Here is a 27,972-nt window from a genome sequence, read left to right as displayed (position 1 = left end):
GAGAGAGAGAGAGAGAGAGAGAGAGAGAGAGAGAGAGAGATAAATGCCTGTCAGGTTTATCGCTTTAGATAAAACGAACAGAACTACAGCTCTAAACAGAATTGGTTTCCCAATTTTAGGATGCATTAACGGGGACGAGAAAGTCATAAGGGTAAATTTACGCGTGTTTTTTCTATCAATAATCTCGGGATTAATTAGCTAATTATATCCGTACTGGGCGAAATAACAAAAAGCTACATCTGGTGACTATATGGCACACAGTGTTCGCTCTTACGGAGCAATGGCTTTATACCGGCGTATCATATTAACATAGAAAACCGGTTAATATACTGTAGGGGTAAAAGAAAGTCATTTTATCCAGTCACACTCGCCATCTAGGTCGCTTCGAAGCTCTGTGGTTGTCTGCAGTCGCTCTTCCAAAGTTGTTGTTCTCACACTTCTGGCACTGCACAGTCAACTGCCTGGAAGTTAGCCGCTTGTACGTTGCCGAAAATCAAGGTAAAATTTATTTTCGAAGTTTTATTTAGTGTCGTATCACGCACAAGAATAAATTTCTGGCCTTGAGGGATAAATTCTGACGAAATTTATGACGTGACACATAATGCAAGGCAGGAAAAACTCAATATTTGTGTCGACTTTGGATGTCAGGGTGTTTGACCTTGCACGAAACTGCTTGACGACAAGGTCATGCTTGCGTTCTCTTGGCACTGGTTAGACATTCGCCTTCGAATTAATTTAAATGATGGTAGAGGGATGAAGTGCCAAGAGGAAACCACGTGAATTTTAAACTATATATGCTAACATGGTCTGTCAAGAGCGTTCCTCTCTTGAAGGACAGTGAACAAGGCCCCGAAAGGTAGGCAATGGGCCCAAGTTTTCCCATCTCAGTTGAATCCTGATCGTAGCCATAGCACCCCACATTCTGTAGTTTCCGCCACAAAGAATCTATAATTTAGTGGTCTGCTTACAGAATTAAACCTAGCCTAGTCTTTTAGCCCTAGTTATGCTGTAGGCTAGTCGTCACAAGCTAGATATCGGCTAGTGAACATCAACTGGGCAATATCGTAGGCTGGAATAAACTTGCCAGAGTTCATAGAGCATATTTTGTCATTAGTGCTGATGTGGCTTGTGTTTGTGTGTGTGTGTGTTTTTTTTTTTGCCATTGACAAAAGTCAGTTTTCTCACAGTTTTCCCCAGTCCAGGCTCAGACTGGGTTATCCCCAGGTAAGCTAAACACGTAGCTCTGTATGGGGTATTACATTGGAAATTGATTTTCCTATAGTATTTTGGTTGCTTAATAAGAATTTACCGTTATTTTTTGTCAGTGGACTGTAACCTGTAATTAACCTCAGAAGTTGTATGCTGGCCATCCTGGAATCGCTCATGTGCAGTGTTACAGGAGAGCTTTTGGTAAAAAGTGGAGTTTCCTTCACTGGGGGAACTGGGGCGGAGCCTCCTGACTAAGTAATACGGCCTGCTAGCTTAGGTTAGGTTAGGGTACTTTAGGTTAGTATAGTTCCTTTTATAAATGGTTTCCTTAGCCAATCCCTTCTTAAAAATATGGCTCCCTGATGGCCTGCATATGAGCAAGACCACTCCATAACAAGAACGTGGCGGTCCGGTTTTTCTCCCAAAGTTTCCAAAACCCTGCCCAAAGGGTCCCCAATCATGATGGGTAGATATGAGGTTAATAATAATTGGCCGACAATAAACAACACCACCTCCTTCATCAGCAACACTAAAAAGTATAGGAAAAATCAATTTCCAAGGTAATAGTCCATGCAGAGCTCTTGCCTAAAAATATCTGTGCCCACAATATGGGGACTATTAAACCTGGGCTTTGGAGAAAAATAAAACAAATGATTAGGCATAGCCTAATATTGAGAGCAATAGTTAAGTATATTTGAAACAAAAAATAGCAAAGAATCCTTCATAAACAGGACACTATATTGTGCTCATTTGTGTTGTGGTTATATGATGCACAGATATACATATGTATATACAACTGTGGATCTTTTAACCAGCGGAGAATCTGGTTAAGATTTCATACATGCTGGCAGCAAAAAGAGAGGGGAAAAAAGTCAGATGTCAGCAGAAAATCTGGGCAGGCTGGCATTCTAATCTAAACTCCAGTAGGATATACAATAGCAATTTGCCTGTAAACTGCCCCCTCCCCCGACTACATTACCTCACCTTGGGTGGAGGCATATCTTACTGAGCTGAGAGCAGTTCCCCACCCCCTTCTGTAAACTTTCAAAATGAGAATGTGAAATGCTACTCATAAGGTATGTAACCTAACCTAACTTTACATAAGCACTCTTCAAGCAGGTAAAATTATATTTAGTGATACCATTCGTTTTAAAACATGGTGTTACTGATACTTTTTGTGGATTCTATCAAATTGCTTGTTTAATATACTGGTTCTTATTCCATGGGTGTCTCTCTGAGCACCCCCCCTCTCCCCCCTCTTCTGTGCAACCTGACCCCAAAGATATGGTTTCTCACTGGGATTCCATTTTTTTTTTTTTGTTAGATATTGGATGTTGTTATAAGGTAACCAAGCATTTTTGATGGAAGTGAATATCAAATTCATTGAAATCATAGAAAAATAATTGATAAAATCATATTTTACCAGTTTTAGACCGAAGATTGTTGTTTTTCAAAGTAAACTTTTCATTTTTAAGAAGGAACTAATTGTTATTTTCATATTTACAATTGTTTGCCTTTGTACAGAAAAGTATCAGTAATTTTTGCAGCGATTTGTTACAGTACATAAATGCTGAAGATTATTTGCATACTGTTTTATTTCTTATTCTTTATTCTTATTAATTTTCTTTTCCTTGGTCACTAATGGCCATTACACGGTTTATTTCTAATGTTATTTTGATTTCTTAAATTTTGAGTTTGTTGTACGGTATTTGTTTGAGATATAGATTGCTGTGTTTTACACAATTTCTGTATTTCAGAACCAGTAGGATGTACATAGAAAACCCAATGGAAGTGTCTGTACCTGATATTAAGGATCTGCTGGAAAGGGACACTTATTTAAAGCCATACGAACAGGAAATTCGAAGAAGGTAATGTTAAACTCTCTCTCTCTCTCTCTCTCTCTCTCTCTCTCTCTCTCTCTCTCTCTCTCTCTCTCTCTCTCTCTCTCATACACAGGTCCTTGTAAGCCCAAAATGTTTAAGATAAATTCTTTGCTTATGCAAATATTTTTATTGGACTACTTTCATATTTTTGCACTTCTCACTCTTTCAACCTTTCTTTCTCCAGATTGGTAGGTTGCTGTGTACTTTATATTTATTATCCATTCTCTTTGCACTTTTTTTTTTGCTAATTTGCATCTCTCGTTATGGAACAAGTTGATTCAGACCTATCCTGGGCAACTTAATAGATGTGAGTCAGTGGTGTTCTAAACTACAGTATATAGTTATAGTAGTGATAAGAACTCTCTCTCTCTCTCTCTCTCTCTCTCTCTCTCTCTCTCTCTCTCTCTCTCTCTCTCTCTCTCTCTCTCTCTCTCTCTCTCTCTCAGTTTCTGTTGGTGGTTAATATTTTTAGGCTTCTGGTTTAAGCTATCATCTATGAGAATCTAGTATTTGAAGTCTATCTGACCTCCGTATGTCCTTTTGTCTACTGATGTTAAAAGTTCTTTAAAGCACTATAATTTCAATATCTTTGAAGATAAAAGACTTCAAGCTTCATCTGTATCATCCAGGGTTTATGGTCTTTCATAAAGATGTATCAGTTTCTAGATACCTTTAGATGGTAGCTTAAACCAGTGGCATAAAAATGGTAATGCACCAATGGTAGAAGGAAATTGAGCCTTGACTGACCATAAGAAGCAAGAGAATCTAGTAACTTTGTGCCTTTTGTATTTAGATGTCAGGTCAAATAGAAATTTAGCCTTATCCACAACTTTTGATGTACTTGAGAGAAATTTGATGTTTGACATGATTACTCCACTCATTAACCTGATGTGCAGAGTGAATTTAGGGTCAAGCTTAAAAGTCTGAGGTCAAGTGTATGCAGAGAGAGGTTAAGGTCATGCCTAAAGATCAAAGTCGAAAAGGAATTAGCCACTGGCAAGCACTTTGTGTTTCACAAGCACATTTTATTTTAGTCTCAGAGGTTGCTCTGCTACTGTATACAGAATTTTTTATCACCATTTATAGTATGCTGTATGGCATTTCATTATAAATTAGATTAAAATGTGGTAACCTGGAGGCCTGATGCTTTATATCTTTTGTATGGTTCATTAATTATTCTCATTACAGTATGTCTTATTCTTGGATGGCTATATTAGTAATAAAGTAATTACTGAGTGTTTTTTTTTTACATAGGCATGATTTTTAGTTACTTTATTTTTTTCTGTGATAGCCTCTTTTTTATATAATTGTTTACTGTTTCCAGATATGGTTGTTTGAAACAGTTAAGAGACAAAATAGAAAAAGCAGAAGGAGGATTGCTGAAGTTTGCTACAGGATACAAGAACTTTGGATTTCATGTTAATCCAGATAACAGCATCACATGGATGGAATGGGCTCCACTGGCCCAAGCATTATTTCTTAAAGGAGATTTTAGTGAGTATTTCAAAATTTCCTGTGTTTGCTCTTTTGTAAATTTTGAAAGTTATTTTTTTTGTATTGTCTTAGAATAGGAATGACTTATCTCTTGATATTGCTATTATTATTTAAGTCTTTTCATGACTTCAAATGATTTTCTTGTGGGAATCAAGCGTAAGACCATTATATAGTGTCTGGAAGCTTACCTCAACAGTTTGATTCTTAGATAAGCAGCTCTTGTTTACACAGCAGTTGGCCTTTACTGGCAGCTTTGTCCTGACTTGTACGACCTGGCCTGAGCTTTATTCCTGTATCATAATTTTTTTTAACATATTCATATTCATTTCCTTTTACTTCAGTCTTAGAAGAACCTTTGTTAATAATTTTACAGTATTGCATTTGGCAATGTAGCTAGTTTGCTGGATATGCTTGATATCAAAGTTTATTGAGGAAGTTCCTACTTTTTCATTTCATGTGTATATAAAAAATTTGCTTTTAGGACAACTTTTATCTTTATTACTAGGTCATTTTACAGTTGACTTGCATGCAGAGAAGGTTAGGTATTTAATTGGTGTGGTTCCCTTGCAACCTGCGTAACTTGCATCCTACCTTACTGATGACTACTGAAGTTTCTTAGAAGTATGTAGTATAGGTAAAAAAAAGTGTAAACATATAAACTTTAGAAATGAAGCATATAATGTAGTGCAGACACATAAGATAATTAACACACATACTTAACCCATTCAGATTCCAATGATGTAAGAATATATCATTGCCCTATGGCATTTCTCCAGCTTCTGTCAAGTCCTTTGTTATCTAGATAAGCCTGGGAAGAAAGACACTCTATGGAACAGTGGCCCACAGGCTCTCCTGGGAATATAACAGAAGATGGGGCCTCTCTTCCAAACCAGTGATCCTAGATTCTGTCCAAAAACCATAGAGAATGTTTCTTATAGTGATTTTGGTTGAGTTAATGGATAAATACTCAACTCAACTTCTGTCTCCTGAGATTCTTAAAGATGCTAGCCATTCCTTCTGCAAGAAACTGAGGCTGAAGTTTGAAGCTGTGCTAAGTCCCCAGAGCCAGAGAGATCCAAAATGGCTTAAGGACAGATTGTTGAATGGGACCAGTACCTTTTGAGGAATTACAGAAAGTAGAAGCTGATTATGTGCCTCTTTCCAGTGATAAACTAAATAAATAAAGTTTATTGTTAGAGACAATTCTCCTTAGATTCCAGAGAGAACCTTGGGTTATTGGTCTGGCTGATGGCCCTCCTCCAGTTCTTTGTAAGGGAGCCTGGTGGTCACTGCTCTACAGATTGGATCTTTCCAGGCTTACCTGGGGAATGGAGGTACCCATGGTTTAAATGAGGGGCCTTTTCTGACACTCCACAAAGGATGTGGGAGAATCTCAGTGGTTGGGAAAACAGTGACATATTTTTATGTCATCAGAATCCAAATGGGTTAAGAGATAAATAAATATGTAGGAAATAAATTTTACAAGTACAGTGCATTATACAGTATAGTAATCTTTGATGTATCAGTAAAGAGTTAATGCGCCCATTCCAAATTATATGATGATAATAAACCCAAATTGTTATAAATTTGGTGATGATCTATACTTATGTTGGGAATGTGCATAGCAAGTGTGTTAGTTCCACAACAGTTTTACACTGAATGACTCTGTGTCCTGATTACTTGAATATAAAAAGTTAATTGTCTTTCTCTTTACAGATGACTGGAATCTTACGTCCCACCCATTTAAGAAACTTGATTTTGGTAAATGGGAGATAACAGTGCCTCCAAAGCCCGATGGAACCTGCGCTATCCCACATCTTTCGAAAGTTAAGGTATGACTCAGTATTTAACCATAGTATTGTATACAGTATTGGTTCAATAATTTCTTGGATTAAGGAAGTTGTGTCTCTTTAACATTGTGCAATAATTTCGTATTCTGTTCTTTATTCTGTGTTATGAAGGCCATTGCATAACTTGAGGAACATTCTAGTTAACTGAAATACTAATACTTTGAGGATATTTATGAGTCATGCTATAGCATTGCTATATCATTCTTTGCTAATCATCACTTCAAAGCTATCCAGGCATACACCATTGATGTTTCTTTATCATATATAAGTTATGGTTGTACTATACCAAAGTTGGTTAGACAAAACTTAGGATGGCCTATGTGTGATTGAAAAACTAACAATTTCATTCAAACATCTTGGTTGTTGTTCCATCCACTTCTTGTTAGCCTTCCTAAGTTTTATGTATGAGTTTTATTCAAGCCAGTAATTCAGTAATGTTCGGTGATAATGTTTCGGTGAACTTGGTAATGGATCTTGAGTGGTTGTGATTATAGAGGTAACAAAGGAAGAGTGCAGTCTTTGTGTATATTGCACACACTTTAATTATTTTTGAGTACTGTATCATATTTTACATGATTGGCACTTGGTTGACGGTGCTTTTTACATGCATTTTCTTTTTCTTATACAGTAATTTAATTTGTTGTGTTTTTGCCATCATTGCAAGGATACTATTCAGAAAATATTCAGACAGTATTTAGGTTGTGCTCTGTACTTCATTTACAGTGCTAACTTGCCAGTAGTGTATATTAGAACAGCCTCTTTACAGGTTGGCTTGCTAACTCAAGAGAACCAAATGGTAGACAGGTTGTCTCCATGGGCAAAGTATGTAGTAAAACCTGCAAAGACTGAGGGCCTTGCCTATCATCAGCTGTTTTGGAATCCTCCTGTTGAAGAGGTAAGAATTTCTTTGCTTCTGTTTAGTAGTTTTAGAGTCATATGTACACAGACTGGAATTATAGACAGCTTTTTGAACTTGTGATTGGCTTGTAATTTGATCTTTTATCTAATAATAATGATAATTCTTACTTTTTGAATGTTATAGCAAACTTTACTTACTCCTGATCCTTGAGATTCCAGTGTCATCAGCCAAAAATTTCAGTGAAATTCAACATATCATTTTGACCTTTTATTTTTCCTATTTTCAAAATTAAAACATACTAGAATAAAGTACTCTACAGGTGTTCAGCTGTAAAATTGTATCTACACCATAACCAGCTTTATAACATGAAAAAACATTAACAGCAAGTAATAAAAGAAAAACATTGCTGTCCATAATCTGTCCAAGTTTACTTTGCCTGCAATGAATTTTGGGGCCCACAAATCTCAGAGGGCTAAATATATAATACTGAAAGTAGTGCTTATTGCCTGTTATCTCTCTACATAAGCTTTAGTTATTGATTCCTACTATAAAAAAATTTTTTAAATTTTATTTGCCTGCCTTTGGTGATGGAACACACCTACCACTGGTTAGTGGCATATAGTAAGAAAGAAACTCAAGTATTCTGTGTCTCTGCACTACTTTCTTGATAGCTTTATTGGTAATTTTTATTTTGACTTATCATTGCCCTCGGTTTAATCTTGCCATTGTCTCTGATGTTAATCCCCTTTAGCTATTGTGTTTAAATATTACTGTTTCAAGGGATCATTTGTATAATAGTTCTTGAAAATGGCTGCTTCAGGAACATTCAACTGCATGTTTGCTCAATTGGAGTTGAAGTAAACATACAAAATCTGTCAAGTGTCAGATATCATTTGTAGGAACAATGGATGGCCACATCATTTATATATCTTTATTTTCCAAAGACTTGGGTGACCATTTTGACATATACTGACCTCAGAGTAAGGAACTGTCTTGTCAGGCTTCTCAAGGTCTGAGGGAGAATGGAATGATGTATCATCATTATAGGAGAGTTAGCTTTAGATTATGGGATCTTTGAGTACAGTTGCTTCATCATCAAAATATGAATACATTTCTGCAGTACACACACGCACACACACTGGGAAATTGTTGAATTCTTGACTTACGTTTCTCTTACACTCTGCTATTGATTAATATTTATTAATATTTGTTTTTAATGGTTTGATGTGGGTTAATATAGATTTGGTAGTGACTTAATACAGATATTTTTGGAAGATGTTTTTGTCTAAATACCTTCTAACAAATCCATCTTTTATTAACAGAACAGAGGCACTTCATTTATGTTTCATCTTTTGTTCTTTTTTGATTAGTTGTGGTATGAATGAAATTCAGGGTTTTATCGCTCATTCTGTTTTCCTATTTGTTTGTATTATTTTTTCACAGCAGATTGTCATGCGCATGTGCTGTTGCCTCTTTGAACTGTATGTAGAGCTTGATTTGTCGTATTTCTTTTGTTGGTTGCTTTTCTTTTGTGCTAAAGTACACATATTGATACAGAAACAGATGGAAATATTTGTCTTCTTAAAACATTGTAATTAGAATATCATTGCTCTAAAGTAGTTGAACCAGATCATGAGTCATGTCTAGGATCTGATAGAACTAGTTTAAAATATTTGTTCTTAAATGGGATAATAAATTGAAACATGATCAGTTTGAAGAAGCTGGATAGTTAAGTGGAAGTAGACCAAAGGTAATGGATGAAAATTTCAAGGCAGGAGGTAGTGCAGCTGGCAGCTGAAGGGATGCTCTTATGAACTTGTAGTGCTGTCTTCAGTGTGCCACTTAGGGTTACATATATGCAGAACCCCCCTGAATTTTCCCAGAGTGGATATTATTAAAAGTGCTTTCAGTTTCCAAGCTGCATGTAGATCCCCATGGTTTTGGATTAACAGAGAATATATGTGTTATGTTCAATTCCAAAACATCTAAACTCTCATTGGCCCTGACTGCTTCATGGCTGGGTAGCATACTGCTAGCTTTGTTTTGAACTGTATCTGTTTTTACACAGGTGTGACCATTAGTTGTCAGCTGTGATCATCAGGACATGTCTGTTTTTTCAAAACTTTTTCCTGATTGGAGGTGTTGGAGCAGCTGTACTAGTTGCTTCACAAGCTTCTGTCTCTTCTTGATCACAGGTTCACCTATATGTTCTCAGTCTGCTTTAGGCAGGAAAGTTTGGCCACTTGCACTCTGTTGCTTGATTCAGGTAAGCCCATGGATTGCTGGCCAGGGTGAATACTTTGAATGCAGAAATGATGATGCTATCTTGCAAATGACCAAAGTTATATAAAGTCAAATAATAAATGGCAGATTAACTTTCACTTAAACATTTATAATGTGCTGCGTCAAGAGAAGTTAACCTTCAGGTAAATATCTGGGTCTAGCAACCTTCTCCCTGAAAGGTGGCATACCAGCTGGCAGAAAGGAGCATCCCTTGAATCTTATACATGATGTGTCTATAAAGATATCTCTGTGGACAAGTTTCCTTAAGCAGCTTCAGTGACTTATTAGAGGGGTTCTTTACTACTAACAGATTTTCAGTACCATTTAATAACCAATTTAAAATATAGTGAAAATTTAATGCCATTCCAAAAGTATGGTTTCATGCTACATTACAGGTAATGTTCAAGTTACGATAATTCGACTTATGATAATTCGCTTTTACGATTGGGTTAGAAGTTAATATCGATGCAACGGTATTTTGAGAATACATATTTTTAAATTTGGCACGCGACTGGCGCAGGCAACAGCGTACAATCAGGCAGTGTACGGTGTATGAGATATTGGCCTGAGAGGCTGGAATATGTACACTATTTCAATGAGCTGACCTCACTTGCTCTCACTGTGTAGGAAGTTAAAATAGGTCAGTGTTCGTTTGTGATTTTTGTGCTTTTGTAAGTAAACTCAAAAACTCAAATTTGTACCAGTATGTCTGCCAAACACCCAAGTGTGTCATCTGCTGGTAGTGTGAAAAAGAAAGGCAGTCTATCACTTTGGAGCCAAAAATTAAATTTATCAACCAGCGTGCTGCTGGAAAGCCCATCATGGTAATCGCACGTGACGAGCATCTATCGCAGTTGACAGTATCCATCATCCTTAAAGATGAGAGGCGGATAATGGATGCTATAAAGGCACTTGCTTCAGCTCATTCAACAGTTACATCAAAGAAGAGGATAGGGCCTTTGGAATAAATGGAGCAGTTACTGGTCACGTGGATGGAGGACCAGATACAGAAGCGTATGCCACTCAGCCTCTTAACCATTCAAACAAGGGCTCGCATGCTTTTCAATGAACTAAAGAAAAAATTTGATGATAACCACAGCAAGTGCTGGATGGTTTCGTCGCTTCAAAAGCCGTCATAATTTTCATAGTGTGAAAATTAGCGGTGAAGCAGCAAGCGCTGACTCCGAAGGAGCCGTTAAATTTAAGGATGCTTCACATAAGATGAAGGGTACTTTGCCAGAGCAAATCTTTAATGTCGACGAAACAGGACTGTATTGGAAGAGTATACTTCAATGTTCCTACATCCATAAAGAAGCAATAATGATGCCTGGGTTTAAGGCATGCAAAGATCGACTGACTCTTCTGCTTGGGGGAAATGTGGCCACTCATGATTTATCCCTCTGAAAATCCAAGGGTATCAAAGAGAATCGACAAGCATACACTTCCTGTGCATTACCGTCATAATGAGAAAGCATGGATGACTGCAGTGCTGTTCAAAGACTGGTTTGAGCATTGCTTTATTCCATAAGTGAACTAACAGAAGAAGAAATACTATCTGAAGAGGAGCGAGTTGATGATCCTGCGGTTTTATCATCCTCCTCCTCTTCTGATTATTAGTTTTACGTAGCCATGAACAGCCTGACACCGTTCACGTATACCGACAATGGACCGAATCTTGGTGAGTACCCCTTACAGTACAGTCTGATTCTTGTTCTCGTTATTCAATTTCTTTTTGTACTGAATTATCATAAGTCAATCTGCATTGAACCTGCAGAATTAGCTGACATTAATAATTACTATACCATATATATATAAAGTATACTGTGTAGTGTAGGCTAGGCTACTATATATGCGTAGATGGTACTGATTACCCTAGTGTAGGCTAGGCTATATTCGAGATACGATTATTTCAACAAACAATGGGTTTTGGAACATAACCCCATCGTAAGTAGGGCAATACTTGTATATTTAGAATGTCCCAGAAGTTTTTCTTATTTTTTTGTAATTTTCATTTCATACATTTTTTAAGAGTTGTATATGAAAGGATTGAGTGATACATGTCTAGATTCTGAATACCAAATGCCAATTTACTCTGGTCATGAGTTTTCCAGTATTGCTACTCCAGTGCTCCTCTGCATGTAAGGACAAACAAATTATATCCTTCTTGTGTTATTTGATGCTTCTAAAATTTGTTTTGTTTGTGTCTTAGTACAGTTTATGATCATGTGAAGTGATATTGATATTGATACTGTATCTATATTTCAGCGTTATGTTATCAAACATCCGCGGCCAAGTAAACCAAAGAGTTTAAAAGTGTATGAGTGCCACGTTGGTATTGCCACCGATCAGTACAGAGTGGGAACGTACAAAGAATTTGCTCAGAATGTTCTTCCAAGAATCGTCAAATTAGGTACTGTATTATTATGTCACTCTTAGTGATAAATTTTCTTTTACAAACTGTTAACAGTTTTGTTATTTTATTCTTACCTTGAAGCTCTGCTCCATTGTTTATCAACAGCAATGTCTTGGTGATGAAGTTATGTATTATTCAAAATTCTTTCTTTAGGGCTGTGGCAGTTCAGTTGGTTTCATATGGCCTTCACAGTGTGGTGGTCCTAAATTCAAGCTCCACCCATTTTTTATAGATTTTACTGGCAACACACCCTTACTGGCTCTGTAAACTAGGGATGGAGGTGTTGGAGTAACCCATAAATCTACCTGCAGAATTATCAGTGGCCACTGCCTGCTTCTCTCTGGTCCCATCTTGGGTGGGGAGTGAGGTTGGGCATTAATTATATATTTCAGTCTCTAGGACATAGTGTGCCAGTGCAGTGGCTCATACCTTCCCTCTGCAGTTCATGAATGACCTTTAAACCTTTTAAATATTTATGCTTCAAGGATAATATGAATAAAATGAAAACTATGTAAATTTCTAGATTTGGGTTTTTGAAATTTGTTAATTATATAAGGGCAAAGCATATTGCTTGTAGTATTCTTATACTAAAATAACTTTTTCCGCAGTTCACTCATAGTCATCAAACTTGTGCAGTATGAAGTGGTTCCAATTGCTATACTCTTCATCATTTACATGTGCTTAGTGGGTATTAATGGCCCTGTGTCTTTGGGGTTCAGTGCAAGAGCCATTAAAGAATTTAATGGTGTCCTTTCCATTCACTTGTAGTGCTTTTTCTCCCCTACTTTTCATTTATTTCCTTGGGTCTCTTCCCACTCACATGTTAACTTCCTTAACTTTTCCTTTATCTGATTTCCACTTTTCTCTAGGTCATTTAACCTAGAGAAAGCACAGTTAAAAAAAAATAACTTCTTTCCCCTTAGCATTATTCTAGAGGAAACATCAGTCCCACTATTCCAGGTTTTTAATGAAATGAGCTTAATTATCTCTGATAGTAAGCATTAGAAAGTTTGATTTGGATGTTAACTTCTTTATAATGTGCTCACAACAAATGTGCAAGTGACGATTTAAAGACAGGACAGCCCAAGCTGTCACTCGCAACCCATGAATGCAGAACAGATCCATCATGTCTGCAAGAGTCTAGAATTTGGGAATACTGGTCTGTTTAAACAACTATATAAGTATGGTGATCTTCACTTAATATTAGGCAAAATCATCCAAAGTTAATACTTAATGTTTCTATGCAGATTTTTTTTTTCTAATAAAGCATAGATGGCCCCAACAAATTGAATGGGTTGTTTTATTATTATTTTAATGTAAATGACAGCTGACCCATTATCAGAAATGCTTCATAAATCTTCACGCAAGAGTACAAACCAGTTCATTTTCTTATCATTGTACTTATTTAACTCCTGAGAACACTTACTGCGACTGTGACCAGTGACAACGCAGACATTCTAGGTATAGGAATGGGTGTAAGGAGAGAGGCTCTTTGTTAACTGATGGTAGACAACATTTGTAAAATTACAAAGATTACCACAGGCAGAGGAAGTCTGATAGGCAAAGTTATCTGCTTCTTTGGATGGGAATTATGCTTTTATAACTGAGCTCCAGATGACTGGCATTGATTGGCTTGCAGTAACAGCTGAGTTGGACTTGGTTGGAGATTACTGGCTAGATACAAAGTTAACATAAGGGAAACCCAAGTGAGAATTTTGGAGCATTGGGACATGATCCATATATGCTCCTTTTGCTTTAACAGAAGTATGAATTTTGTGTAGTAATTTATAGAGACTATATTAAAAAAATTTAATAATTTCAGTGCACTATTAGTGTTTCTACATTTGATGTAAAAAACACTATTAATATTACTAGGTAGTTGAACCAGACCAGTGAGTTAAAATGGGACTGGATCGGAGAAAACAAATTATAAAAGGTTTTGCTCTACTAGTGTAAGGCCTATTATTGGTGCAGTGTTTGAATGCTATAGTGAGAAATTTATATTGTAAATTTGTATTCATTTCAGGTTACAATGCCATACAAGTAATGGCAATTATGGAACATGCATATTATGCAAGCTTTGGATATCAAGTAACAAGTTTCTTTGCTGCATCAAGGTAAAGATTTTCTATTCATTTTCATGAACATTTACAACATCTGCTATAAAAATCATTCAATGCTTAGGGAGAAGGTATGTTCCTCTTTTATCACAAAAAATGAATGATAAGGGCTCAAGCTATTACAGAAGAGTATGTGTATTATGTCTGTTACAGTACTGTCATTCTGTGTCCAGCAGAAATGGTTCCAGTATTGTGGTTAGAACTTTGGCATATAAAGGGTGATCTTTTTAATGATTGACTTTGTCCTCATCAGTGTAATTACTGGTTTTATGTCAAGGGGTAAATGTTCCTTCACATAAAGATGTATCCAGTGTTGTAAGTTACGTAGCATTGAATGGCCTGTAGGGTTCCAGTGTTTGGGCTATATCCCTAAATTTTAGACATCCAGCCATTTAAGTTGAGAATACTGTAGTTTTGTTTAAAGAAAATGTTGGCAGCTGATTAAACATTTTCATTGTCATGCTAGCGATATTAAAGTCAGTCTAACCTTGTTTTGTTGGCTTCTAAACCATGTTGAAAGTATTTATTTCATGTTATCAATTCTTTTCCAAGTAAAATAAAACTAAAAGAGTCATTTAGTTAACTTCATGAAAATGTAATTCAGTAGTTTTACCCCTTTTTATTTTAGAAATTTATTTTTTCATTTGTCCATTCTAAGCAATATATAACAACACAGATTGAAATATATACTGTGAATATGAATGCAGTTCATCAGCTAGAAGTTTTTAAGGCAATGTAAAAGCTCTGTTTGCATTTTATGTCCATGTGAAAATGTTAGCCAAGTTTCCTATCATTTTCATATGAAAAGGATAATGAAACAAAATAAGAGCCAAAAATTAATTTAGACATAAAGGTCATTGACAACTCTGTTTTTCATCTAGATCCATTACCCTTTGCCCAAAACAAATTAGAGATGCTTGCATGAATGATTTCTTTGCACATGAGAAAGAATTTCAAAAGAAAAACTTGTTTGAACCTAAATTTCTTAATCATATTAAGATACTGATAACCTCAGTGTCATTAAATGATTGCCAAATGCCCATCCTCTGTATACGATCTGTAAAAAAATGTGATTTGCTGTAGAGTAATATAGTCCATATGCCTATTGTTGTTGAAATTTAAATGTAGTACCAATTCAATGACGGCAAGGAGGAAGTAAAAGATTATTGAAAGCTTATGAGATAGTGTTGTCAGTGCCTTTTTCTAGAATCTAAAGAAACATGGTCAGTGTTGTCAGTGCCTTTTTCTAGAATCTAAAGAAACATGGTCAGTATTCTGTAGATTCTACAGAATACATGGTCAATATTTTTGTCCCAAGAATACCTGTATGTTAAACATTTAGGGTATTTTACATTAACAAGAGGTTAAAAGATCTGATAAGGCTCCATTAATAATGATGACTAATAAAATTTGAATTTACTAAGGTGGTGGTGTTATGAAGATACTACATGTAGATGTAATGGATGATAATTTGTAGTACGTATTGCCATGACTAGTAATTAGTATTCGAAGAAAGATCCAGCACGCTCCTCTCTTAGATTAACAAAGAATCCTGATGCTTTGAGGTCCAACAATACACCTAATGAAAATCCAGGTTGAGAATTGTGCTCAACTTCTACAATTTGTGATTTTTATTTTTTTTTTATTTTTAGTTGGGAAGCCTATGAAGAAATAAGGAGAGGTTATCATTAAATGCTAGCCTTACATTCAGAGATGATTATTGACATTGAAACATTTATTTAGTAGAATGTCTGATATGTTCCATAGTCATGTGCCTGTAGCTAGAAATGCAGTACTGTATTCCATTTAGCCTTAAAACTTGTATATTTTATGCTTCAAGGCTGTTTGAAGTCAAAACATAATAAACATTCTCTTTGATATCAAGCTTTTAAGAATCACAGGGCATAAAAAGCAGGGAGGAAACTATAGTTTTGGAATAGGAATTTGGTATTATATAGGGGAAAAAATCTCTTAATTGTCTTTTATTTTCCTCTAGTCGTTATGGTACACCTGAAGAACTGAAGGAGATGGTAGATGTAGCTCATTCATTGGGGCTGTATGTCCTTCTTGATGTCGTTCACTCTCATGCTTCTAAGAATGTCCTTGATGGTCTCAATGAGTTTGATGGTTCAGATTCTTGTTACTTTCATGGAGGCCCACGTGGAACTCACTCGCTTTGGGATTCCAGATTATTCAACTACTCACAGTAAGTCTTTTGTTTTTTGTTGACTGAATTCAGCACAAGATACCTCTTACATTATGGAACAAACATTACCATTTCAAATACTCTCTTTGGTTTCTTCAGTGGCTTGCAAGTGATTGATCAGCTGTTATTGGAAGTCATGTCATTGCAGTGAATGCTATGCCTATTATATGATATACAGCACTGTACCAATTTGGATAGTGACTCTGTTTTATGTGTAGCAGTTTATTTTTACTTTTAATGTAAAATGTTTTTTCTCTAGTTGGGAAGTCCTGCGGTTTTTGCTGTCTAACTTGCATTGGTACTTCGAGGAGTATAAGTTTGACGGATTCAGGTGAGTACTTTTCAGTGTTTCATAATTATTTAGTTTTTTTAATAGTTGCAGAAGATAGAATACTGGTTAAAGTTTTAGGTAGTGTGTTCTCATGTAAATACTGCCATCACTTGTTTTACATTTGCACAAACATTTCAGCAAGTCTGTAATTAAGAAAGAAGCCAGTTGTTAGGATATGTAAGTTTTGCCAATTTGTAAAAGACCAAACATTTTTTGTAGCCAGTCTTAACTAATACTGTTGTAAAATTTGTTTGCTCCTGTTAACCCTTTAACGCCGACTGGACGTATCGTACGTCGACTAAAATTGTCTGTTGGGTGCCGAGTGGACGTACGGTACATCGACTACAAAAAGTTTTTTTAAATATTCGTGGAAAAATAGTTATAGGCCTAGTTTGCGAAAGATTTTAAATCACACACCTTGAGGGATGCTGGGAGTTCACAGATCACGCTGTTGTTTTATTTACAAGCGTTATCCAGCCGCGCATGCGCGAATTTCTTTCTTCTCACACTACAGAGCATCAGCGAAGCATCTCAGAAATTCTTTCGTCACTTTGTTGTAATTTTTGCACTGTTTTATATTAGCCATTACATAAAGTTTTATATATGAAAATGTGTGCAATTTCATGTAGAATACAACAAAAAACAACGCATGGTTGTAGCTTTATAAGTTTTGAAATATTTTCATATAAATCACAATAAGTGCCAAAATTTCAACCTTCGGTCAACTTTGACTTGACTGAAATGATCGAAAAATGCAATTGTAAGCTAAAACTCTTACATTCTAGTAATATTCAATCATTTACCTTCATTTTGCAACAAATTGGAAGTCTCTAGCACAATATTTCGATTTATGGTGAATTTTTGAAAAAAACTTTTCCTTACGTCCGCGCTGTAACTTGGCCGAAAATCTCAGAAATTCTTTCGTCACTTTGTCGTAATTTTTGCAGTTTTTTATATTAGCCGTTACATAAAGTTTTATATATGAAAATGTGCGCAATTTCATGTAAAATACATCAAAAAACAACGCATGGTTGTAGCTTTTATCAGTTTTGAAATGTTTTCATATAAATCACGATAAGTGCCAAAATTTCAACCTTCGGTCAACTTTGACTCAACTGAAATGGTAGAAAAACACAATTGTAAGCTAAAACTCTTACATTCTAGTAATATTCAATCGTTTACCTTCATTTTGCAACAAATTGGAAGTCTCTAGCACAATATTTCGATTTATGGTGAATTTTTTAAAAAAACTTTTTCCTTACGTCCGCACGCAGTAACTCGACTGAAAATCTAAAAAATTCTTTCGTCACTTTGTCGTAATGTTTGCACCATTTTATATTAGCCGTTACATAAAGTTTTATATATGAAAATGTGCGCAATTTCATGTAAGATATGACCAAAAACAACCCATGGTTGTAGCTTTTATCAGTTTTGAAATATTTTCATATAAATCAAGATGTGCCAAAATTTCAATCCTCGGTCAACTTTGACTTGACTGAAATGGTAGAAAAACACAATTGTAAGCTAAAACTCTTACATTCTAGTAATATTCAATCATTTACCTTCATTTTGCAACAAATGAGAAGTCTCTAGCACAATATTTTGATTTATGGTGAATTTTTTAAAAAAGCTTTTTCCTTACGTCCGCGTGCAGTAACTCTGCCGAAAATCTCAGAAATTCATTCGTTACTTTGTCGTAATGTTTGCACCATTTTATATTAGCCATTACATAAAGTTTTACATATGAAAATGTGCGCAATTTCATGTAGAATACAACAGAAAATAAATCATGGTTGTAGGTTTTATCAGTTTTGAAATATTTTCATATAAATCACGATAAGTGCCAAAATTTCAACCTTCGGTCAACTTTCACTCGACCGAAATGGTCAAAAAACACAATTGTAAGCTAAAACTCTTACATTCTAGTAATATTCCATCATTAACCTTCATTTTGCAACAAACGGGAAGTCTCTAGCACAATATTTCGATTTATGGTGAATTTTTGAAAAAAACTTTTTCCTTACCTCCGCGCGGTAACTGCTGAAAATCTCAGAATTTCTTTAGTCACCTTGTCGTAATTTTCACACCGTTTTATATTAGGCCTTACATAAAGTGTTATACATGAAAATGTGTGCAATATCATGTAGAATACAACAGAAAATAACTCATGGTTGTAGCTTTTATCAGTTTTGAAATATTTTCATATAAATCACGATAAATAGAAAAAATTCGACCTTCAGTCAACTTTAACTCGACCGAAATGGGTGAAAACTGCAATTGTAAGCTAAAACACTTACAGTCTAGAAATATTCAATCAATTACCTTCATTTTGCAACAAACGGGAAGTCTCTAGCACAATATTTCAATTTATGGTGAATTTTAGAAAACTTGTTTTTACGTCCGCACGTTACGAATTCATGCATCATTTTGTGATAATATTTTCTCTGTGTTGCTTTGATCATTTTACAATTTGTTATATATATACCAAAATCATTGCAATTTAGTGTAAAATACTACGAAAAAAAAAATAACTCATTAGCTTTAACCGTTTTGTTCACAGCACGATTTGTATACAATTATATATGAATTTTTTTTGCGCTGTCATATATTCCAATATTTATATATGATAATGATATTTTTTTCATTTCTGATGGTTGCATACTAAACTTAAGGCAATGACAAAAAAAGGAGCCGAAAATGAACTCTTAATCTTGAAAACTAAGCGTGCTGTGATTTTTTGAAAAAAACTTTTTTTCCGCTTCGGCGCTAGCTCCCGAATGCCGCCGGCATACGACAGACACTTTTGTAAATAGAGACTTGATGTTTAAGGGTTAAAGACTTTTGTTGTGATGTTATTCTTTTTATTGATAATGGTCATAATGAATTTAACATTACTTTTGAAGTTCTGGTAAACTTTAAAGACACAGTTACTGTGGAAACCATTTGGGACAAGTAATATGTTCTTCTGGAAAGAAAATTGTAACCAGTAGATTTTTTAAGTGGATTTAGGAGAGGGTTTATTGAGAGATAGAGTGAGATTCTTTTTTTCTAAAAGCAGTAGACTTTTACAAAAAGCTATTTACTCTTTCAAAATTCTCACAACTCTTCAAACACTTTGTACTCTGCTCTACATAGAGCTGATAAGTTTGATAGAATTTTCTGAAAGTGAAATTAGTTGAATTAACAGTTACCTCTTTTTAACATTTTTAGGTTTGATGGTGTGACTTCAATGCTGTATCATCACCATGGAATTGGAGAGGGTTTCTCTGGAGGGTACCATGAATATTTTGGTCTAAGTGTTGACACCGAGGCTCTTGTTTATTTGATGCTGGCTAATGATATGCTTCATAGTGCAAGTCCTGATATGATTACCGTTGCAGAGGTGAAATTTTACTATGTACTGTTTTAACATTTCAACTTGTTAATATAGAGTACAGCTTCTTTGTTATTATTATGTAGTGTAGTGAGACCACGTAGCCACATTACAAGACTTCCTTGGCCTAGTACGAAGGATTTGTTCCTGAATGAGAGGTGATAATTGGAACAAGGTAAGTTGAAGGAGTTGGACAGCTGAGTGGAGAAAGACCAAAGGGAATGGATGAAAAATATTAGTAAAGTGAATGCAACTGGTGGCTGAAGTATTGCTGCAGACAGTGTTCAGTGCCAACTACTGAGTTGCACAATTCTTATTTGAAATAGTATCTCCCTGTGCTATAAGAGGTCTCTATGGCATGATTCAGGGTGGAGTTTGAAATGTTGGCACTATAAGGAATTTCAGTTAATGACAGTGGTGTAGTAACCTCATCTCTACACAGATCTCTGCTGACCTTCCAGTCAAAGCATTGTGATCAGTATTATACATTTTGTGCTGTATATTATGTTGATTTTCCCATCATCTAAATACCCATTCCTGGTGAAAGCTGTACAGTATCTTATTTGCAGAAGTTTTATGTACTATTAGAAAAGCTTTGGGATTTTGGTATGCTGGCCTTCATGTCTACCTGTATTGCTCTTGGTCTGGATTGGTTTGCTGTAGAGTGGGTTCTTGGAAGTCAGGTGTGGCTTCATTAATGAATGATGTTTTTGGATGACAATGTGATGTGTAATATTTTTTATTATTATTAATTGTTAAACTTTTATTTTTCTATTTTTAATTTTAAGTGATTGGTCAGCCTTTGTTCATGAAGGCTACTTTGGTGAAGTTTATACAATAAATAAAATTACAAAATGCTCATTTGAAATATTTACTATTCAGGATGTGTCTGGAATGCCAGCATTATGTCGCCCTGTCAGTGAAGGTGGTGTTGGCTTTGACTTTCGTCTAGGAATGGCTATCCCTGACACTTGGATAAAGTTCCTGAAAGATCTGTCAGATGATGCCTGGGATATGGGACACATGTGCTATATACTTGAGAACAGACGATACCAAGAGAAGACCATAGCTTATGCTGAGTCACATGACCAGGTAAGGTTTGCTGATACATAATTAGGTATAACCATTTGATGAAGGAAATTGAAAGTCAACAAAAGGGTGCATTGTTTATTAATATTATTGTTCTTATCAGTGGTAAGTTTAATGGAATGTTATCATTATCATATATTTTAAATAGCCCACTCAGTTAAAATTCTTAACTGTCACAGAACACTTGTGCTGTGCTCTATAAAATGTCTAAGAAGACCAGCCTTTCTTTGCTTAGTTTATTGAATGTAACTTTAGGTTGAACAACATGTAGAAATACATTGCAGTTCTGAATTTAGGGAACCCTCAGGTTAGGAGCAGTCACTTACACTAATCTGTAGAGTGAATATTGAAATTTGGAACACTCCACCATGATGGTTAGTGGTGTCATTTTTATGGAAACTTTTCTGTAACTGAACTAAAATTTCAAAACAGTTACAGCCCTAGTAGCAGTATAATATGTTAGGATTATGCTATGCTTTCATAATTATTCAATATGATAAAATATTACTTTTTACGGTAGGGTATAAAATCATAGCTAATGTTTTTGTGACGGAAATTTATTAGCCTCATTTGTCACTAGAACCTCGTTGTAACTAACATTGTACATAATCACCTGCTTCTATCAGGGCATGAGGAAAGGGGGGAAATTTTCAGAAAAGCATACTTTTAGATGAAAAATAATTCTGATCCCTTGTCCGTTATGAGCTTCTGAGACTGGAGTAATGACTCATAGATTGATTCCTGCTCTATAGGTTACACTAATGAATAAACTTTGTATTCACTTAGCTGTCAGTATTTGATGTGAGCTGAGTCTGGTCATCTTGTATGTTTTGTCTACAAAGCCAGTATTTGATATCAGTATATAGGCACATTTTGAATTTTTAAGAACTAAATACGTAAAAGTAAGTTAACTTGATTGGTTGCCTAATCCAGCAAAAGATTGTCCTGTGAATATGAACTTTTCGTGCAACAATAAGTTTTGAAAGATCATTTACTGTAATACAGTTTTTTTTTTTTTGCAACCACAGGGATATGGTGCATATTAAGTCTTTTTGTTTCTGTTTTTCGAAATATTTTTAAACATGTTTTTATAATATCCTTTATTAGGAGGAATCATTCAGTCCCTGAAAACGAGATCATGCCCTCAAGAAGTGTGATAAATTATAATGACGTCTGATATAAAGTAAAAGAACATTCAAGCTTTATTTGATTCATACCAAAGCAAATTGGATATTTGTAGTATTGCCAGAATGGTTCATTCTCCTGACACTAATACCAGTATTTTCATTTATGTCAGGGAGCTTTAGTGACAGATCCTAACTTTCTTTCTACAGTAATAAAAATTGTAAATCAAAACTCCCTTGGCTATAGATATTAATTAACCTTTGCCATGAGCTTTTATTTTTATGTTTTCATTTGTGTTCCTTCCCTGTGAAAGAGGCATTGCTCAGGAAGCTCCAGTTTATAAGAAAAAAGTTATAGAGCACACTGCTGTTGAACAGGACCAATGTTTTTTTGTTTTACAGGCTTTGGTTGGAGATAAAACTTTAGCCTTCTGGCTTATGGATAAGGAAATGTATACACACATGTCTGTCCTATCAGACCAGTCACTTATAATAGACAGGGGAATAGCTCTACATAAGATGATTCGACTGATTACCCATGGGTTAGGTGGCGAAGGGTACCTGAATTTTATGGGTAAGCAATAATACTCATGGTTTTTTAAAAATTGATAGTAGGTAGCTTTTCATGATTTACATTAAAGCATCTGTTTCGTAGTTGGGAGTCAGAATTGATATGCTAAATTTATGGCTTTGTTTAAGTGGTAATGTTAGAGATTTTAATAAGGATTAAGATATATTTCCACTTACAGTCTCCCTTAGCACATCCTTTAAATGATTTCAAAGAGGAATGAGCTTAAAGCTTAACTATGATGTAATCCAACTTTAACTTCAAAAGTAGCTGTCTTCCCTTATTCTGCCCTTGTTCCTGTTCTTGTTCCCTTTTATATTACCTTTATGCTTTTGACTTTCATGGGAACTTTTTTACTCCAGCTCCAGTGGACCCAGTGCCCTTATCTAGCCTTGCCTGACCTCAGCGGAAACAGTTGAAAAAATAATACTGTGTATCATTTCATTTGTGAAGGGGCCTGATAAGATAACATATGATTTGTTATATTTTCCATTAAATGTATGCTTCCAGGCAATGAATTTGGACACCCAGAATGGCTTGATTTTCCTAGGATAGGAAATCAGGAGAGTTATCATTATGCCCGTAGGCAGTGGAATGTGGTTGATGATGAACTTCTTAAGTACAAATTCCTGAACAATTTTGATGCTAGCATGAACAAGCTGGAAGACCAGCATGGATGGTTGCATGCTGATCCCGTAAGTTGACCGTGGTTTTTCTTGTTGCTCAATGATTTGCTTGCTTGTTTAAGTTTTAAGTTATTTTAGTATGATATTTTTAGTTTTTATGTTGTTGCATCTTTTGCCACTGGTCAGTAGTTTTTATGTACTGCATAACAGTTTTATTTTTGCAGCTGCACAGACTGCAATGTGTGACATGAAGAGGTTTACAGGTCCTTTAAAATTATTGTCATATGAAGTCAGGATAAATGTATGTGTGACCAGTAATATTGTCTTCACTAGAGCCCTTGATTTGTAATTGATGACAGCCCTTTGTAGAATAATGAATATGAGAGTTACAAATTAAAACCTGTTAAAGCCACTGTTGAATTTTAGCCTTCTTCATTTCTAAAAGACTGCAGCATTGAAATAATTGTATCTAACCTGATTATCACACTTGTTTAACCCATGGGTATTTCTTGAATAACCCCCTTGACCCAACCCCAGAATTCAAGGACTGCAGAGAAACATTTATTTTAAAACACTTGTATGCATTCTCCAATTTTCACCCAACAACAAACAGTACATAGAAACACTAGTGGATCATGGAGTGGGGAGGCACCTGGACACGTGGCCCCGCCCATGAAAAATAATGATAAAATAACAATATTGAAAGTTTAGGTATAACATAAATGAGAAATATAAAAATAGAAAAAATGTATTATATATACATATATATATATATATATATATATATATATATATATATATATATATATATATATATATATATATGTGTGTGTGTGTATGTATAATATGAAAATTGGTTGCCCCCCATGAAATTTTTCTGGAACCGCTAGTGCATAGAAACAAATTCCCAGAAAAAATTTTGTCAAAACCTTCACCATTTTCAGTAAGTTGAATTGTTATATTTATAAGACATTACAATTTAATAAATAAGATTTAATGCAATTCATTTGCCTATTATGCAAGAATATCATAAAAAATACCTTACATATTCTGATTTTGGATTTTACAACTTAAACTTCCTATGGGAATGAATGTATATGGTTGACATATCACCAGATCTTACCCTTGACATGTTCAGGTATGATTAAAACTTACGGATGAGTTATCCCTCAGTTGCACTAACACTTGTGTAGATTAATAGTTGTTATAAAATAAGAAACTCACCTTAATAGTGTCTATATCAATATGAAGGATACTGGGGTTTAAGCTAAGGGAGGAGGATGGGTAGGGCAGTGGTGGTATAGTCTACCTTCCATATATACAGAGCCTTGTAGTTAATTTGTTTATGACATGGAGCAGTAGAATAAATTTCCCTGTCAGTGGTATTTAATGTTAAAGGTAAATTTATTATGCAGTAAAATGAAAGACAAGCAGTAAACTTGCTGAGCAATGCTTTCATTTAAAACAATAATGCAAAGTTATTTCCAATAAAGGAAAGATCAGTTTAGTATTCAGTTATGGGTAATTAGTAATGCCCAAGTGTAGCATGCTCAGAAAAGTTTAAAAGATTAAAGAAAAGGAATTGGAAGACAACCAGATAATGGACTGTCAGTGAATTGTTAGTCATCCTTTATGCTTACTTTTTATCTAAATATTTCTTGCTCTTTACTATAGAAGGTTTTAGACTTGTTTACAGTTGTTTATTAGTTAAGCTGTGTATCTGACATTAAAACACTTGCAGCATGTCTTAAGTGACAGATTGTATTTACAACTCTCAAACTTTATTGTAGGCACCAGTGCTGAAGACTACATGTTTCTTTTGTAATATATCCAGAAGCTTAGAGACCATCATTTTTCACTTCAGAATGACTAATAATCATTTGAAACATGGTCTGTATCATCTGATAACCCTGTGTATTTTGCAATATTTATATGCTAAGTCTCCCTGAATATTAAGTTAGTTTTTCTGCCCCCGTAGGCTTTTGAAAGCTTTATAGGCATGAGGGAGAATGGGGATTAATTAATTGTGGGTTATCTGGCGTTACAACTACCAGGGTCACTGATGCCGTGGGAGAATGGGGATGGTTGCTATTATACCTGCATATGGTTTCTGCCCCCATAGGCTTTTGAAAGCTTTATAGGCATGAGGGAGAATGGGGATGGTTGCTATTATACCTGCATATGGTTTTTGGGGAAGATCTTCGTGTTAAATTCAAATTCTGAGAAATATTTAGTTACAATTTTTTTTATACTTATATTTTGTTTCATATTTATCGATTTTTACAAATAAATTATGATTTTATTTGTAAGTGCAAGTTTTATCACATTTGCTTTTTTCAGGGTTTTGTTAGCACCAAACACAGTGGAGATAAAGTTGTAGTGTTCGAACGTGGAGGCTGTGTGTTTGTATTCAATTTTCACCCAAATAAAAGTTTCAGTGATTATAAGGTCAGTATGCAATGATGTGCATTTTCTGTATTGTCTTGCCCCATGCCATTCATTACCCATGGTATCTTTGCATACCATGTTGTTTTTTTATATTCATGTTATTTGTATGCCTTGATGATTTACAAATAATTTAAATTCAGTAGTAAGGGGGCGTGTATGATAAAGCTGTTAGGCTGTGGCAGTGTTTTACCCTGGGATATTATCCTTGGTTCATCAGTCAGATAATGGCTGTGACTTTTGTTTTTCTTTAGATGGCAGCTTATTGTATTAAATACAGTAAAGGGGTTTTTACCGTGAAAATGAAAACATTCAGTATCTGCTGAAATTATGTACAAAAAATTAGGGAAGGTTTTTAGAAATAAGGATTTTTAGGTACTAGTGTCTAGCAAATTTAGCTTTTTATTACCAGTCCGATAAATGGCGATGATTAGAAGACTTAATACATTGTACTCTTGTAGGGGTGTATTAGAAATTTGAAAATATATTGTCACGAATGTATTTTATATCAGACCCCTTCAGCTTTGTTGCATTTTTTAGTTTGCCATGCTATTTAAATTCTATAATTGATTTCATTGCATAAATTTTCCATCTGTTTTTTACCTTTAAGCCTTTTCTGAATAATAATGATTAATTAGTTTTATTACAAAGACTTTTCATATTTCAGTAAATATTGTGTTTAGTTTTTAGCTACATTGTTTTTTGTAACACCATTTCTATTGTAGTCAGTTTGAATAGAAGAAGATTGTTAGCAGATTTATTAACAAAAAAGATCAGAGATTTTCTGTCATACCATAACTAGTGTTGTTTTGTGTCTCAACATTAATTGAATGAACTGGAAAGAACTGCCAGTAGAGACAAAGGCCAGTAGAGACAAGGGCATCATAGGTTTGCAGAAGTTAGTTTCAAGAGGTTCCTATAAAAAATCTAGCATTGAAGAATATTGATATGTTGGGAATTGGGTTTATATGGAAAGGAAGTGCAGTGCAAGATGAATATATTGGTTTGATAATTTTTTAATAAATTCATGTAAAAAAAAATTAAAAAGAAAAATATGTAGACGGTGCATTTTTCAGTGGAGGGACTTTTTGTTAGGTAATGGTGCAGTGCTGTATGTGTTTTGTAGTCATGTAAGTGATTTGCTGTTTTACCAGGAACTCTTTGAATAGTCAGGTAACTGGATTATGACATGAAGAGTGCATAATTATTTTCAGATTGGGGTAGGAAGTAGTGGAAAGTATAAAATAGTCCTTGATTCTGATGCTGAGGAGTTTGGTGGCCATAAACGTTTGGATCACTCAGTTGAGTTCTTTACAAAGCAAGAGGATTTCAATGGAAGGCCAAATAGTTTGATGGTAAGTTTTTGTTGTCATTATTCTTTTGTAGAAATGTGGGAAAATGAGCTCTAGCTGATAAAAATCATGCCACATAAGTGAATAACTGTACATTTTTGTATCATGCCACATAAGTGAATAACTACATTTTTGTGGCATGTTTAAAAAGGAAAAGCAACAAAAATGAAAACTTATGATAACAACTTGAAGTTAGCCCAGGACAGAAATTATGAAAATTTATGATAAATTTCCTTTCCAATCAGATATATTTTGTTGCTATTTATGGTTGTAATTGTATACGAAAATGTAAGCAAAAATGGAAGTGGCTTAGTGATAATTCTCTTTGAATGACTGGTACCCAGCACCCTCTAGATGTCAATGTAATACAGCTGATGTCAAAATATTTTATTAATATTTTTTTTAATTTTCGACAACTGACATCATTTGATGTCATCAGAATTTCAAGGAGTTAAGTACAGTATAATCTAATGTCAAATTTGCTTACATTTTGTATCTTTATGTGAAAAAGACATTTTTAACCTCTCTTAGTTGGTAATGAGTGAAAAAGATTATTTTGCTTTACAGATATACATCCCAAGTAGAGTTGCTGTTGTGTTAGCAAAAGCAGACTGAGGCCTTTATTGACATGGTGGGTCATACTGTTAGGATTTACTGTACTCGCACGTGTTATCATTTTGTAAGTAAAGCTTTACGATGTGCAATAAAGTAGATTTTCTTTATTGGGTTTTATTAACCGTCTTCATA

General features: G+C 34.9%; 2 protein-coding genes across 5 annotated transcripts in view; one reads left to right on the top strand and one right to left on the bottom strand.

Moving 5' to 3' along the window:
• The window catches only part of eIF3l (eukaryotic translation initiation factor 3 subunit l), a 248,904-nt gene that overhangs the window by 218,322 nt on the left and 2,610 nt on the right, over positions 1-27,972 (bottom strand). The window lies entirely within an intron of this gene.
• On the top strand, positions 24-27,945 carry AGBE (1,4-alpha-glucan-branching enzyme). Of its 4 annotated transcripts, none has more exons than XM_067092674.1 (16): positions 24-151; positions 2,967-3,077; positions 4,417-4,586; positions 6,303-6,418; positions 7,203-7,331; positions 11,844-11,988; positions 14,018-14,108; positions 16,108-16,317; positions 16,577-16,648; positions 19,859-20,030; positions 20,904-21,113; positions 22,637-22,808; positions 23,313-23,497; positions 25,769-25,876; positions 27,088-27,228; positions 27,793-27,945. In XM_067092674.1, exons 2-16 carry the CDS (start codon positions 2,977-2,979, stop codon positions 27,838-27,840), a joined length of 2,070 nt encoding a protein of 689 aa, XP_066948775.1. In that variant the 5' UTR covers positions 24-151; positions 2,967-2,976; the 3' UTR covers positions 27,841-27,945. The 4 variants fall into 4 exon arrangements, with proteins under 4 accessions (XP_066948775.1, XP_066948774.1, XP_066948773.1 ...); XM_067092673.1 differs by having other exon boundaries at positions 71-498; XM_067092672.1 differs by lacking the exon at positions 24-151 and adding an exon at positions 258-856.

Source organism: Macrobrachium rosenbergii, chromosome 49, assembly GCF_040412425.1.
Source record: "Macrobrachium rosenbergii isolate ZJJX-2024 chromosome 49, ASM4041242v1, whole genome shotgun sequence".
Classification (NCBI taxonomy): domain Eukaryota; kingdom Metazoa; phylum Arthropoda; class Malacostraca; order Decapoda; family Palaemonidae; genus Macrobrachium; species Macrobrachium rosenbergii.
The sequence above is the reverse complement of the archived record's forward strand: the minus strand, read 5'-3'. Positions and strand labels throughout refer to the sequence as shown.

Excerpts from the sequence above, each read along its gene's own strand:
- AGBE (XM_067092672.1), top strand. The coding sequence starts at position 795 with ATGCTAACATGGTCTGTCAAGAGCGTTCCTCTCTTGAAGGACAGTGAA. Across the intron at positions 6,419-7,202 it reads CACATCTTTCGAAAGTTAAG|GTTGGCTTGCTAACTCAAGA; the intron begins GTATGACTCAGT and ends GCCTCTTTACAG. Across the intron at positions 22,809-23,312 it reads AGGGTACCTGAATTTTATGG|GCAATGAATTTGGACACCCA; the intron begins GTAAGCAATAAT and ends GTATGCTTCCAG.